The sequence below is a fragment of the Gymnogyps californianus genome, chromosome Z (genome assembly GCF_018139145.2).
Source record: "Gymnogyps californianus isolate 813 chromosome Z, ASM1813914v2, whole genome shotgun sequence".
Taxonomy (NCBI): domain Eukaryota; kingdom Metazoa; phylum Chordata; class Aves; order Accipitriformes; family Cathartidae; genus Gymnogyps; species Gymnogyps californianus.
This window is the reverse complement of record NC_059500.1, coordinates 58,424,872-58,439,863: the sequence shown is the minus strand read 5'-3', so window position 1 is coordinate 58,439,863 and position 14,992 is coordinate 58,424,872. Positions and strand designations below refer to the sequence as shown.

At 40.1% G+C, this 14,992-nt stretch overlaps 1 protein-coding gene across 10 annotated transcripts in view; it reads right to left on the bottom strand.

The window, feature by feature from the left end:
- The window catches only part of PDE8B (phosphodiesterase 8B), an 83,925-nt gene that overhangs the window by 44,269 nt on the left and 24,664 nt on the right, over positions 1-14,992 (bottom strand). For 6 of the 10 annotated variants that reach the window (XM_050912526.1, XM_050912532.1, XM_050912528.1 and 3 more), the window contains exon 2: positions 1,945-2,004. The exons of 1 other annotated variant lie outside the window; for it this stretch is intronic. In XM_050912526.1, coding sequence (XP_050768483.1) covers positions 1,945-2,004 — 60 coding nt within the window. The remainder of the gene's footprint in view (positions 1-1,944; positions 2,005-14,992) is intronic. 3 more of the 10 variants (XM_050912527.1, XM_050912534.1, XM_050912525.1) reach the window with 2 other exon arrangements.

Genomic DNA, 14,992 nt, shown 5'->3' with positions numbered 1-14,992 from the left:
ACAAAATCAGGGCAGACGTGCAAGCTACATGTGGGGAGGCCATTTGGAGGGTCGGAACTGGTAGGTTTGCTTTCGACTCTTCCCCTTGCCCCTTAATGCCAGCAGCACCTGGGTCACGATCTAGTACAAATCAAACCAGATTTGTCCTCCAACACAGATGGTCATAAAGTCCAGTGAGAAATCTATTAAATGGTTTATGGTAGGTCAGTCACAAGTAAGGTCACCTCTCAGACAAAAAATATGGGCCATTTCGAGGTTGGCACAGGTGTCCCATAACAGCACAAAACACGCACCAGCATAAAATGAGCATCACTACAAAAAGCCCCGGGGGCAATTGTTTTAACAAACTAAGGTGACTTACCAGACAATTGTGGACATGATTAAGCACCCACAAATAGACATTTAAAATGTGATATTCAGTAGCTGTTTGCACTGCACAGAGAAACATGTAACTCCATTGTCAAGATGGAATAAAAGATTAACATACATTTTCTAAATGCGTGGATGTGTGCAATACTTGCCAAATTAGCTGAGGTAATGTGGCTTGTTCCACAAACAAAGGAGGTGGGTTTACATGAAGTGTTTTCCCTTTACTGTAAATAAGTTAACGTATGGCAATGTCTTTACGGAAAACTCTTCAGTTAATGGTTTTACCTAAGGTCCACTTTCTGCTTTACTTAAGGTCTTCTGTGGTAGCACCATAAATTCTCACTTATGTAATGTAGGGACAAAATAACATCCACACCTAACAAGATACCAAGAAGAATGTCAAACACTTTTAAAAACAATTAAAAAACCACTTTCCCTTCTTATATGAGAAATCTTTGCTTGTAACAGCTAACACTGGTACTATGATATTGTGGCAGATCCAATTTCTACAAAGTAAAATCCTGACATAAGCACTGAGAGTATTTGTATTTGTTAAATATCTGCTTGACTATCTTTCTGAAGATGATCACAGTCTAAAGAACATTTTTCCCTGAAGAATTCCACACTTTTACGTTGAAATTTCTTGCAAAACCAAGACTGGTCTACTGCTGAAGCCACTGTTCCACAGTCTTACTATAATACAAACAAACAGTTTCATCAGATCAACTCATCATTCAGACTGAATACTTAATACAGAAATAAATATGTAAAGCTTTATGATGCATATACATGATTTATTTTCCCCAATAACAGCATTTCTTCCACATGTAGGTTTTTCCTCTCATAACCAGATATGGAGGAAAAAACCTTCAAACCAAAACAGAAAAGGTGACTGGTGACTAAATGTCTCTGTATTTTACAGAGTTAAGTGACCCAAAAAATTAATTCAAATCAACGCTGTATCACTAAAGCAATGTTAAAGACTAAGATTATTTAATTTTCTATCATCTGAGAGCTCTAACACCCACTATAAGCTAAAAAAATAATGCTTGGCATCTGTTTACTGGCACAGGAACAAAACGTACAGAAACAGAAGCAAGTACGTGTGAGAGCTGTTGCTCCTTAAGCTGAAGTTCAACCTGTCTTGTTGGAAGTGGTGTGATTTCTTGGATTGGTGACCTGTAAAAGCACAGTTCTCTGTCCTGTTTTGCAAAACCCAGCAAAACTCGACTGGTATCTAAACTTTCTAATGCAGCTCTCTGCTTTGGTGTATCAGAACAGAACAGAGAGGCAGCTCTTTCCCCTGCTAACGCACATACACACACACTCCTATTGACAGGACACATAAAAGGAATGATTTGATGTTAATGGAAATCTAAGCATCTTGTTTACCAAGTTAATTTACTTGTAGATCTCTTCTCGGGTAATCAGATAAACCAAAACACCAATTACCCATCTCACAGTCCTTGCACAAGTAAAATGAAAACATGATACTTAATCATAGGGGTTGAACCTCAATTTCTTCACCCATTAACACTGAATTTACTGTATCAAGAAACTGAAAGAGCGTCTTACCTGAATTGGATCTTGTGTAAGTCTCATGGGCCCAATTTGTACTTCTGTAGTTGAAGCCTGCTGAAGAAGAATAACACAGATATTTTTTTCCAGTCCGGTTCTTAACAAGATAGCATTTTACATGCAAGAATGAAAGATCAAACAGAACCATGAAAGACTCTCAAAGGCAGGCAGGCATATGACTAGCAGCCCTAATTTAGTTGCTTTCAATCGTATCTTTTATGAACATATTTTACCAAACTCTTAATTTTGTTTTATTTGCCTCTAAGTTAAAAACTGTAGGGTTTTAAATAAGGAAACAAGAAACACCACTTCCTTTGCCTTCTATCTGCAACAGAGTACCTTGGTTACATGGAAGGACTTGTATTTTGCTTAAGACTACAGAAAGCTATTTTTTCTGGCCAAAAATCGCCTTATTCATTTGAATGTAATACAGAACTTGTATTAAAACTCTTGTGACATATATTTAATAATAATATTTTAATGGGTTTGGTTAGAAAAGAAGTGACTTTTCAGACAAGAGAGCTTGTTTGGATTGCAGATTTAGAATTGTTTTCCAGAACCATAACCTCTAGTTTTCAGGAAAAAACATTGCTACCATGTGAGCCACGACATTTTCAGAAGACATGAGAGCACATCATAATTTAAAGCTACTGCAAGAAAACCTGCAGACATTGGCTGTGGCTGGTTTGTTGCTATATTTCCCAGGAGTTGGACTACTTTAATACTTTTTGTGTCTTGATACATTTCAGTACACTTCCGTGCACTACTGATTTGTTTCACTTGAGACCATTAGCTATAGAAGGTGGTTAAGCAACTGAACAATACCTATGTCCTCCCACAGATGCCTGTACTTAAGTAAAAGAGTCTTCGAATCCTTAAAATATTGTTCCCCTCATGCATATGGAGGATTATTTGCAAGTCAGCAATCTCCAAAAGGACAGATTCTCTGTTTTCCTGGTACCAGTTACCCCAGGTGCCTGGTGTAGGTGAGTTAAAGCAATCGCCCTGCAAGACATGTAATTTGAAAAAAATCCTAATTGTAGGCAGAATCCCAGGACCGTTCCCTGACACAGAGGAATCCTGGAGCCTAATTTCTGCAGCATTTTGCTCTGCGGTGCTCGTTAGTTTGAGCCTTTTGTCCAGGTATTACCTTATTCTTACATTTAGTATTTTTCAAAGGAATGTGTATAAACATTCAAAATGGATGAAGTTACCAGTATTCCACTTTTTTCCTTAGAGAATACAATACTGTGTTAAGTATTAACAGCCTTGCCTGCATGTGAGACAGTGGTGTTATGTATAGCTACAACTCACACGTTGGACTTCCATGCACCACTGAGCATTGATTCTTCTCAGCCCAACAACGTACGTCAGAAGGTGGTAACAGGCAGTACTCCAAAAGATTAAACTACAAAGCCTGCCACTGTTTTCCAAAGCAAAAACTACCCCCAATGTAAGTATAGTTAACCTCTCCTTTTCTCACACAAAAGCTTCACTTCCCACTTGAGCTCCTGCCATGGCAGAATGTAACGTAGTGCCAGTAAGCGCATCAGAATAGAAATGAAAGTTAGCACCCATCATCAACCGTGAGTAATGAGTAAGGTTAGAGAAACAGTTCTGTGAAAGCTCCCAATCCCTCTTCTCCCCCACCAAAAAAGAAAACCAGCACATTCATACTCCACTGGTATTATATAGGAAACAAATACATTTTTTATCATGATTCAGTTTGATTTAAAAAAAAAAAAGTTTTAAAGTAGTCTCATTAGATGGATTTGTAAGAATACACAATAGGCTTGAGTCAGTATCAGTGCAAAAGTTTCTTTTTTTACAATGCACAGCTCTGGCTGTCCCAGAATGTATTGATCTAGAGCCTGGGATCCTTCACAAAAGACAGTTAGGACACAGATATTTATTTTATTATCCATTTACTAATGCTACTAGGGAACTGACATTGTAAATGAATGCCTTCCACTTTTCTGCCACTTCAGAGGACATCCAGCTTTAATTAGTGTGTTTTGTCCAAGCTGGAATAACTGTGTCTAAGACACAGATGGATGCAGGCAAGTCTATCAATCCCTTTACAGAGATTCCTTTATAGGGTAGCCACTTCTCTTAGCCTGGGTATTTTAAAACAACAACAACAGAAAATCCACACAACTGTGACTCAGGGTTTCTCTCCCCGTGCTTTTGTGTCAGCCTCGTGAACAGAAAATACCTCAATAGATGGACCTAAAAATCAGGGTCTCTCTCTCTTCCCCCCTCCCAGTTTCAGGGTGTTCCTGCCTTTACTAACAGTAGGAAAGCTTCATGAGGATTAGAAAATCTGAGAGCCCCAACGTAGGTGAACTTGTCCCTGTCCTGCTCTGCACAGACATGATAGGGTCAGAACCACACAGGGATGCAGAAAAGGTTCTGCTATATCTGAAAGATTGCCATATGTAACCTTTAAGTCCCTAAGCTGTTCCACTTCGTTACTTATACAGTGCACGGAAACAGATGGAACCCTCAAATTAAGACTGGTAATGAACCTAAGCATAGGAAGGATTAATAAACCTCCTCAGATACAGCAAAAAGTATGTCTGAAATCCTCCTTCCTGGACTTGGAGTTCTGAGTTTTGTTTTACAAGCTGAATCAGTCCCTTGGATTTATATGCCCAGATTGCTCTGGGTACAAGTGACTGTCTCACTTTTCTCTTTCAAAACACAGCTGGAGGAGGCAGCAAGAATATGACATGAGCGCCTGGCCTTCACAAATGTCTTATGGATCTCTCCTTGGCCTGAAGGAACTAATTCCACATCTTACTAACTCCCAGAAGAATCTGACCATGTGGACGTTGCATATTAGCAACAGCACAACCATACCTCTGCTCATTTCCTGACTTAAGTGAATATCTCATTGGTGATGATTTCCAATTTAAATAAATCTCTCATTATTTGATTGACTGTCAGGAAGGACTGCTAATAGATCTGCAACCTAAATCAATTAGTTCAGTAGCTCATGACAAGCTTTTCTGGTAAAACATGTGGAGACAAGCCTGGTTTCAAAGAGGTCAGTGAGAAAATCCCTGATTTCAGTGAGCGGAGGAACAGGCACAGGGTTGGAAGCAAAGAAATCACAAATAAACTAACCATCTGGGAGTAACAAAAGCTTAAAAACAGTGAAGAAATTTTTGTTTTAACATTTCAAACTGTCCAATATTATTTCCAGTATCATTCTAACCTCCTAGGCAATCCCCACAGGAATCAGCTATTAATTAAAGAATTAAAGACAAGGGCAATGATATTTTCTTAAATCATATGTTTTTATGTAAATCAGTCGTCATCAATTGCCTTACTATCATAGCAGTACCATTAAGCAAAATGTACTTACCACTTCATTAAAGTTCCACGCTTTTAAATCACCAATACAAAAACCTTTACCCCCACATATGCCTGCAGACTTACAGCCCCTGCAGTTTATGAATCATCAATAATTTGTAACACAACCACTGTAAAAATAATAACTAATTAGTACAGCAAAATCTTCTTGAATAATTCTTCATTGCTCCAGAGCGACAACAGCAACTAGAGCCAACCAACCAGTGAAGCAAAGGTGTTGGTGAGTTCAGCCTCCTGGAAAGGCTCAGGATGGATGTGCCAGTTAAGACGCATCGCACAGACGCCAAGGCCCCTTCGGACACCTTTTTGCCCTGAAGGCTCCTTTCCCCTACCCGCTGTATGTTCTTTCCCCTTTAGTCACTCCCACACTGGTGCATCCCTTCTCTCACCTTTGTAGTATGTTTTCAGACCTCTGTCCCTTTGGTTTTGTAAGCGGGTAACGGGACCTTCTTTTCAACCCAGCTCTCACCGCACCACTGCGTTCCCCTGGCTCCAGGTCCCCATCTTTGCTAGGGCTCATTTACATTTCTCTCCAGCTCAGCTTTCCCCATCTACGCCACTGGTAAGGGTTGACACCTCAGCCCATTCTTTGGCTATTACCATTTCCATATTTGATTAAACCACTATTTTCAACCTCAAATCCCTTCCCTTTTTTTCCTGGCCAAACTGCAGTCCTGAGAAGGATTACAACCATGTGTGACCTCAACACTGGTCTTAGCCTTGCTTGAATTCCCTTATGAGACACAGGGCCCGCAGTTGTTCTCCAACATCCCTGGCCTGGAGCTGATGTCCTGCTCCTCTTCCTGCTACAACACACCTGACCAGGGTGTCCAGCTCCTCTTCCACTGTTCAGAAACATTATGCCCCTCTCTTCATCCCCTTCTTTTCTCCATCTTGTCTTTCTTAGCAGAGCTCTATCCCAATCTTTCTCCCCTTCTTTTACTTTTTTATCTCTTCTGGTCCATTCAACTCCCATCCCTGGCATTTTTCTATAGTTTAACACTTGGCCACTCTTTCTCTGTTTGGAGTGTCCCCATGCTTCTTTGCCAGCTTCAACTGTTACAGGGAATATCACTTGACCTGTCTAGCAATTCATGTGTATTAAAGAAGGGACAAATTTACAAGAGAAAAATGAAGAGCTCTTTTCACAAAGATGCCACCTCTGACTCAAGAAGCCCTTAAATGATAAGCTGGCAAAGGCTGGGGAATAAACGGGATAGATCACTACATGTTCCTCCTGCTGGAGACTTGGTCCTGAGCTAGATGGCTTTTGGCCTGAGCTCCATTGGCTTTTCCAGACACCATCCTTCCCTGATTCATGCGTTTGACCAGCTGCCTCTGTTCGTCCTCTCCACCCACCAATACAGCTACTGTCCCAGCTCTCTTTCAGGGAGCACCGCTCTCTGCCACCTCTGTTGTCAAGTTCTGGTTTTTTACTCTCCCCTTGCTGTGGCTTTCAGTTGACTTGTGCTGCTGCTTTCCCAGCTGCTCATACCCTGCATTTCCCTGGCTCCCACTAGAGGGCTGCCAACTCACTCTGCTCCCCAAGCTGCTCCCCTCATGCCAGCCAGCTGCCACCTTTCCAAGGAGTCCGGAGGAGCATTAAACAGTTGGATAGCTCAACTCTAAGGTTAACGTAAAGTCATGCTATTTTGTTAACTGAAAATAATGATCAAAGACACATACCATTTAGAAGAAATAAGGTTTCATCGTTGTTGACTTAACCACTGCAAACTCTGCAAACATCCATAACAGAAGCCTGACCCATCAGACACGTAGGAACTGGTAAAAAAATACGCATATGCATTTTGAAGAGCTAGCCAATTCACAACATGTGTGACATAAGCTTTGTGTAAGTCACAAATATTTTCAAAAACAGCAAGTATGAACTTCCTGTGGGGTGTTTGGAACTAAGAAACCAGGACCACTGCAGACCCTGAATGCATCAATAACCTTTACACAGGCTTCCACTTGTGGCAACACCATGGAAATAACTAGCTGTATGCCATCTACTGCTAAGACCACAAAATTATCTAGGCTTCAGTTTCAGCATAAGATGACTCTCATGCCTTTCCTTCCTTAGCTATTTTGAACTCAGGTTCTCTTCGCAGTCCAGTCGGAGCGAAGTCTCTAAGTGTCTCTCTTTAGAGTCAAAGCTCAAGAGTACTCCACAGTCCTCTTCCATGCCCCCATCAGCTGCTTTTCACATCACTAACACTTTATTGTTTGAAATCTAGTCTGACATTGGCTTTCAGAAATCTCTTCCACCCTAAGACCCTTTCTACTTCTCTCTTCACCCCTTCAGAAGGTCCTCTGTAGAATATCCTCTAACTTTGACAAAGATCTCGGGTTGTTTTTCCCTCCACATATACCACTGTAGGGAGTGTGCCTTAGAAATACTGACCTAAAGGCCCATTTACCTTTACCTGGAATAGGAAACCTAGATTTTCTTCTTTTTTTTTCTTCTTTTTCTTGATCACAAGAAACAAATTATTTGCTCCAAAAACACAGCTCCACTGAAGACTTGCATCTATACCCCTCTACTCCAGACCTCTTTCCATTTTTGGCAACAGAAATCTCAGCTCTTCTCTGTGCATGTGTCTAGCTGTCATTTCAGGTAACCCCCCCTCCAAATCTGTGTCTCCCCCATCAACCTCTATCTGCAACCTTCTCTCAGTCACTGTGAGTACTGCCACCAACCTTCTGCTCATACCCACAATCTGCAAGTCATCATCCACCTGAGTTTCTCTTAAGTCCTCCCACCCCAGCTCTTTCTCAATCTTGCTCATTCTATGTTATCTATAAAATGTGGCCTTTCCTTCTTAACCACCTGCAGTCTTTTCATCCAGCTCTCTTATTTTGCTTGCAGGTTATTACAGCATCCTTCTCTTTAGCTGTGACACAGGAAAACTTGCCAAGCTTACTTGCAGAAGGATGTAGAAGGCACAGACAAAATCTTCTCTGCAGATGAAAGCAACAGAGAAAACAAAATAAAAGGGCTGCAAACAAACCTGTCTTCTCTCTGAAGACCTTTCCCAGCCTATTTGTTATCCCTATGTGCATTATCTCCACTCCCTTTGTCTGGGATGTCAGGCTCTGTAGCCTGGCTGTTGAGTTTTCAAGTTTAGAAGTTTTCATGATCTCTGCATTTTTGCAATGCTGACAACAACAACAACAAATAGCCCCAAAAGCCATGCCCCCAAGTGTTTAGATGGTTTGTAGATATGATGGTATCACTCTTACAACAGTCTCACTCTTCTCATCTGTGCCCCTGTTAACACTCCATCAACACTTACAGGCTACTCCATCGAAGGCAGCAATGCTATTTCCAGTTTGCGTTGTACAGCCCTTTCACAGTGGTGTCCTGGTCTTTATAACAATACGCATGGCTGTGGTTTTTTTGCTTTGTTGAAAAGCAAACACACCCAGGGCCAGCATATGCAAAAAAAGCTACTACTTGCAACTTTTTTATCATTTTGTAGGTTTATTCTTTCAAATAGTATCTGCGTATTTGGATTCTTGACTAAAATTTATTATCTCACTTTATGCTTTTTCTGGCCAAGGAAATGTTAATGAAATTTCTACCTTAAATAAAAGCAAAAAAAGGACAAAACCAACATCCACATATATTTTGCATAAATCATTAGATTACAAAATTTTTTTAAGATAGGATGGGAAGTGCAACCAAACTTTTTCAGAATATTGATATATTAAAAGTACAGCCCTGAATTTTTATAAACCTCGCAAAAAAGTGGTATTTTCCCACATTTTCAGGAATCAGTCCAGCTCTTACTACTCCAGAAAATGCAATCAGAACCAAGCTCTCCTTAAAGGAAATTTGAATGTTTTGAAAACAATCTCCTCTCTTTTCCATAATTATACAACTCCAGACTGAGGCAAGTGGGATCTGACTGCTTGGAATTTAGGTCTTTTTGTTTTGCAAAACTTTCAGTTAAATTGCAGAATGCTTTCTGTTTTTAAGAAAGTATTATTTAAAATGTGGCACCTTGAATAAGTTGATGCTATAAAACCCCCAAATCAAACCCATTTTTGCAGCATACTCCATGAAGTATTAAACTGTATTAAACTGTATTAAACAGTTTCACTACAAAACTCTAAGATAAGCATAGGTTTTTTCCTTATTATATTAATTTAGCACTCATTTAGGAGGTCTGCGATATATTTGCATCTTAGTTTTAACTCAGGCAGTGTAGCGTTTCCCCAGTCTAATGGTTTAATCACTTAAAGCTCATCTATAAGTCAGGAAAATTTTGCTATGTAGTTTTGAGTGTACTCTTCCCATATATATAAGCAAAATTCATGATCCGCAATGGATTCTCCTCTTCCAGATACTATATGCGATTTTGTTGACAAGCAACAAACCTCAAAATTCGCTTAGGGAAAAAAAAAAGTCTTTTACTTATGTAGCTATCACACACACAACTACTCAACTGGGCCAAATCCTCAGCTCAGGACAACGCACACTGAGGCATGTAGCATGAAAACACTACACACACAGGCAATAAACTCGACCCAAATCCGCAAAGACACATAGGTTTGGCAGCCTCTGCTGTACTTTCATGCACCTACCTCAAGGGCAGAGTTCAGAAACCTGCAACTGGTTCTTCTGCTTCCCAAAAGTAAGCAGAATTGGGATGAGGCCCTCTCAATGCCTCCAGTTAAAGCTATGTCACTGCACAAAAGGGAATAGACAATTTGTGAGGGAGAGGGAGAAGGTCAAGGGGAAGAAGAGCCTTCCCTTCCATGACCACTCTCACCTCTGGGCAATGAAGTCAGGCTCCTGTTGCATACTCTTTCCCTCACCCATGACCCTTTGTTGGAGATAGGCGAGAAATAAAAACAAAGGATGCTACTTGGTTAATGAGGCGTGACCTTGAGAAGAGAAATATGATGACACCATAAGTCAGCGGGTAAAGAAATACCAAGATAAGCTCAGGGGCAATCAAAGAGCTACTTGAACTTTGAGTGAACTAACCTAATTAACATACTAGAAAACCCACCCTTAGGCAGGGAGATCTCCCTACCAACAGAAGCCCTTTCCTCACAGAACATGCGCAACAAAAAAGGAGGATGCTGTGACTTTAAGTGGAGATGAGACTTGCGAGAACCAACAGGAACGAGAGTAACTAAGCGAAACTGTAAAAATACTGATAACTGTTGCTCGAAAGGTATAAAATGCTTTACCGTGTGTTAACCAGGTGTGCTAGCTTTGTGGAGTTACCACCTAGCACCCATCTCTGCGCAGACATGAAATCAACAAATATCTCGACTCTGTGTGTTAAGCGGCTTTTTTTGCACACAGGGTGAAAGAATCCTGATTTTTGGGACAACACCTTGCACTCCTTTTTGCAGTGACCTGTGCCTGAAAAGGAGCCTTAAGCACTAACTTCCTTTCCCACCTCCCTCTTCGCCATCAACTTTGCCTTCACCTGGTAGGGGAGCACTCACCTGGGAGAGATGCATTTGAAACCGAGCTTGGCTGGGCATAGGCTATCATATACCAGATGCACCAGCCCACTGTTGTCCCTGCATTTTCCATGTGCTCTGAGAATACCCGCCTGACTGGGTCCTGCAGGGGACCTGCCATAGAAATGTCTCTGGCTGTGAACTCCACATATTCTTCAGTGTGAGGTATGTGCCAAGACTGCATACCTTAGTAGAGCTAAGATTGTCAGCAGTTCTGGAGATAAGCAGAAGTCCTCATAAAAACTTCAAAGTCTAAGGATCAAATGGCTAAACTTGAATTTCTGTGAATTACACAGTTGGTAACATATTAGACACTTAAGTTGTTTTTTGAGTTTGGTTCTCAGAGTCTGCTCCTGGAACTGCTTCTGCGCAACGCTGCAAAAATCTGTCTGATCAGAGTCAGCGTCAGGAACAGATGTTAAGATTTCTATCTTTCTTCCTTCATCCTCATTCCACTCTACATGGTTTCCTGGCTTGTGTTTCAAATAAGAAATTAGAAAAGCAAGTATTTGAAAACACATATTTATTTCCTCTCTATTTCTCACTCATTTTTCCCCCTGCAACATAATTCATCTATTTTTAAGCAATTACAAGCAGCAGTGATAGTATAATCTTGCTGTTTCAACCCGAAATCAGTGGTAAGGGAAGAAAAGCAAACCAATGGGATGCAGGTAAACCTCTGAAAGACATGGGGAACAGAGAGGGCAACAAAGGGCAGCTAGCACAAACAGGTCACAAAAATCAGATCCTCCTTAAGAGAAAAAGAATTGAGAAAGACAAAATGTACCAGTGTCAAGTTGCTAGCAATTTTAGGCAACCTCTTGAACAAGTAAGCTGACACTTGTAAAATAATTCTGTGAGCTCTAATATAACAAACGTGTGTCTTATATAAAATGATAACTGAAGAAAGAATATTATATTAGGACTTTTTCCATTCTGTTCACATTTTGGTAGCAGCTTCCTTATGAGTACTTTATCATAATAGGAAGTAGAACAATCAAGTAGAAAAGACACTAGTTTGGCCATTATTTTGTTAAATTTGGCATACAGACTACTATTGTTGATCGGTCCTCAATTCTGCTCACAGCAGCAGCTGCTTTGAGACCTGTCAGGGGAAGGTAGGCTACAAAAACCCCACAATCCATAAAGAGTAGTCCACGTCCCTGTTATTCCTATAATTCACAGATTAAGGCTTCCAACAATGTGGAAGCAATCCTGCAGGTTTGTACATACAATTTCTCCACACACACATTTTTCTTACATGGATTCAAGGCTCATGATCCGCACATTGGTCCTACCAAGACCAGTACCAAGATTCTGGTTCTTGATGTTAGCACAAAATAGATTTGATGTCCAAGTTACAGTTGCTTGAACAGAGTTGATTAGGACACCCCTTAATAAAACCCCACAAATCTCTGGGGAGATTTCTAAACACATTCCCACGTCCAAGCTCTGTGAGGAACAACCAAAAATTGGTCAGATCAACCAATCTTGGCCCAACATCCTGTCTCTAGAAGTGACCAAAAGCAGAAGACAAACTGAAAAATGCAAAAACAGGACAAGCACAGAGTGACACTGTCCCTTATACCACCTAAGCTCGATAGTGATAGCTCATCTCAGCTTATGCTTTGCTTACAGAAAAAGCCACGCTAACTCTTCTCCAGCACATCATAATATCCAATTACCTACCACATCTACTTGTGCTACATTTTATCTCTAGACATAGTGCCTTGCCCAGTATGGAAACAGAATGTAGTTCCTAGATGATCTTTGGTACCTTCTAAGGAAGACTAACGTGTCATTATCGTATTTTCACTCCTCTGGCACTGAGATCAGTTTAAAAAACAGTTTACACACCATAGGTAGTAGTTCAACAATTTCAGATTTATGTTCCTTTTGAACTCCTCGGTCAATATGCCAATGGGATCCTGGCAATCTTTCCTTCTCCTTCACCTCCTCCCTACCGCAGAGCAATAAATGGCCCACATCCCCAGATCTACTACCCACATGTCTCTTGTTCAAGAGCAGAGTGCCCAGAAAGGCGGCTCAGATGACTTGTCAGCTATTCATATTGCTTGAGAAGGGCATGGTCTCAAAAGATACAGTTATCATTATCAGTGTACTCACTGTCAGTGAAGTTTTTATGCCAATGACATAAAAAAAATAAAGTATAACAAAAATGTTATAAATGAATTTTAATAGGTAAAATATACACCAGGAAGACATCAAATTACAAAATGCTGCATAACAGTCTGATACCAAACACTTTTCTTTCAAGAAATTCTATCTTTGATGCATCCTCTCTTTCTCATCCTAAATTCAGTATTGATTTTAAGGAAAAAAATCATATTCCTTAATGGGTTTTCGGGTTAATGTTTTACACGCAAGTCTACAGAAACAAGAAAAATACAGTTGGCTTATTTCCTACCTTTTGATGAGAAAGCTAAGCATTTATTCCCCTTTACATTAAGCTACTCTTAGGCATTGCAGGTTCCTTATTCTTGTGTTTATGTAGAAGTTTAGAGGTACATTTGCTTAGAATTGGCTGGATTTCTGTGCCATAGGAATACAAAATTTGAGAAAGGAAATTGGCTGTGACAAGGTATCTTTTCAAGATAACAGCTTCTTGTCCACAGACGCTGTTAATTTGTTCAAAAAGGAAAAAAATCCACCAAACATCCAAAAAGCAAAAAACACCCTGAAGCATTTTTTCCTAATTAGGGGGTTAAGTCATGGCAAAAATCTAATGCATTGCTGTCCAGTAGTATTTTGACTAGGTATTCCTGCTCACAAAGCAGCAGGACACATAAATTAAGAGCATACCTTTCTCCACTGACTATCTACAGTGCCTCAAGGTCTACAACTGTAGGAAACTTCCTCCCCTTCCCCCAGGTACTCAGAACTTGAATACGAAGAAGGGCCTAACTAATGTCTAGAGATGCTCAGTGAAACACCAATGAGTAAAGAATCACAAAATTGTTGGCTTGAAGGGACCCCTGAAGGTCATCTAGTCCCTCTAAGTTGTGCTATCACGATGATAGATCAGATCAACCATGCCTTTGCCTATCCCTTTTCAGCATGGCTGCTGCTCAGGCAATCACCTCACAGCCTGTACTGACAAGAAAGGAATTAAAATCCATAATCTGGCCAAGTGCTTTAACTTCTTAACTACTGTGTAAGAGAAATATCTGCTATCATAATGTAGCCCTGTTTTATTTCACTCATTTCCCCTACCTGTAATATTGAGGAAATTCAGACCAAATTGGCACATTTTTTTTGGAAAACGTGCAAGCAAATTTCACTTTGAAATACTTTAAAAAGTGAACATTGAACAGACCTATGGACTCCTTCAGAGATATGAAACTTCAGTAACCCTCAGTATAACTATTGTGGCAAGTTCAAAAATGATGGCTTCTTTAAGAAAAATACACTTCCACATTTTAGTCCAGCAGCACACAGATAATAGAGACAGACTCGTGTCACAAACAGCAATGTTTTTAGACTTATGGAAAGAAAACCAATTACAGAATGCAGTCCCCAATGACATTGGGTTTATTTTGAATTTTGACTTTGTCAACAGACATTTCTCTGAAAGTGTATTTATTTTGTTAGCACACACATTTCATTTCACTAAATATGCATGGCAGGTAAGTTATGTTAATGTCCTTGCAGTGTGAAGAGGCATGGAGAAAACAAGCTTCTCCAAACATCTGTCAAAATAAGCAGAATCTGCCCAAGACTTGTGGATCTCGGCATGGTGAGACCTCTTTCTGTAAATCCATTTGTCATTACTGTCCATTCTCAACTTTGTAAGAGCATAAGTCACACACATTACTGGAGAATCCAGTCAAATCTCCCTACATCAATCTTAGGGAAAAACACAGCAACTAAACCTGACCTGTTTCAGAAATACACACACTGGTGTTTAGGAGATAGCAAAATCCAAACCTATAGACACAGAAAGATTTAAAAATTAATCTTATTTTCATCTTTGTATGTTCAGCTAGTCAAAAAAGCAACCAATGTGAGGATAGGAACAAAGAGCCAAACAAAACAACTTCATGCTGCCATGTAAATTTATGATGAACCCACACTTTAAATGCTGTACATCATCTTTCATTTTCCTTGAGATAAGTTAACCAAAACTAGAAAAATTAAAGAGAAAGCAACAAGAATAACC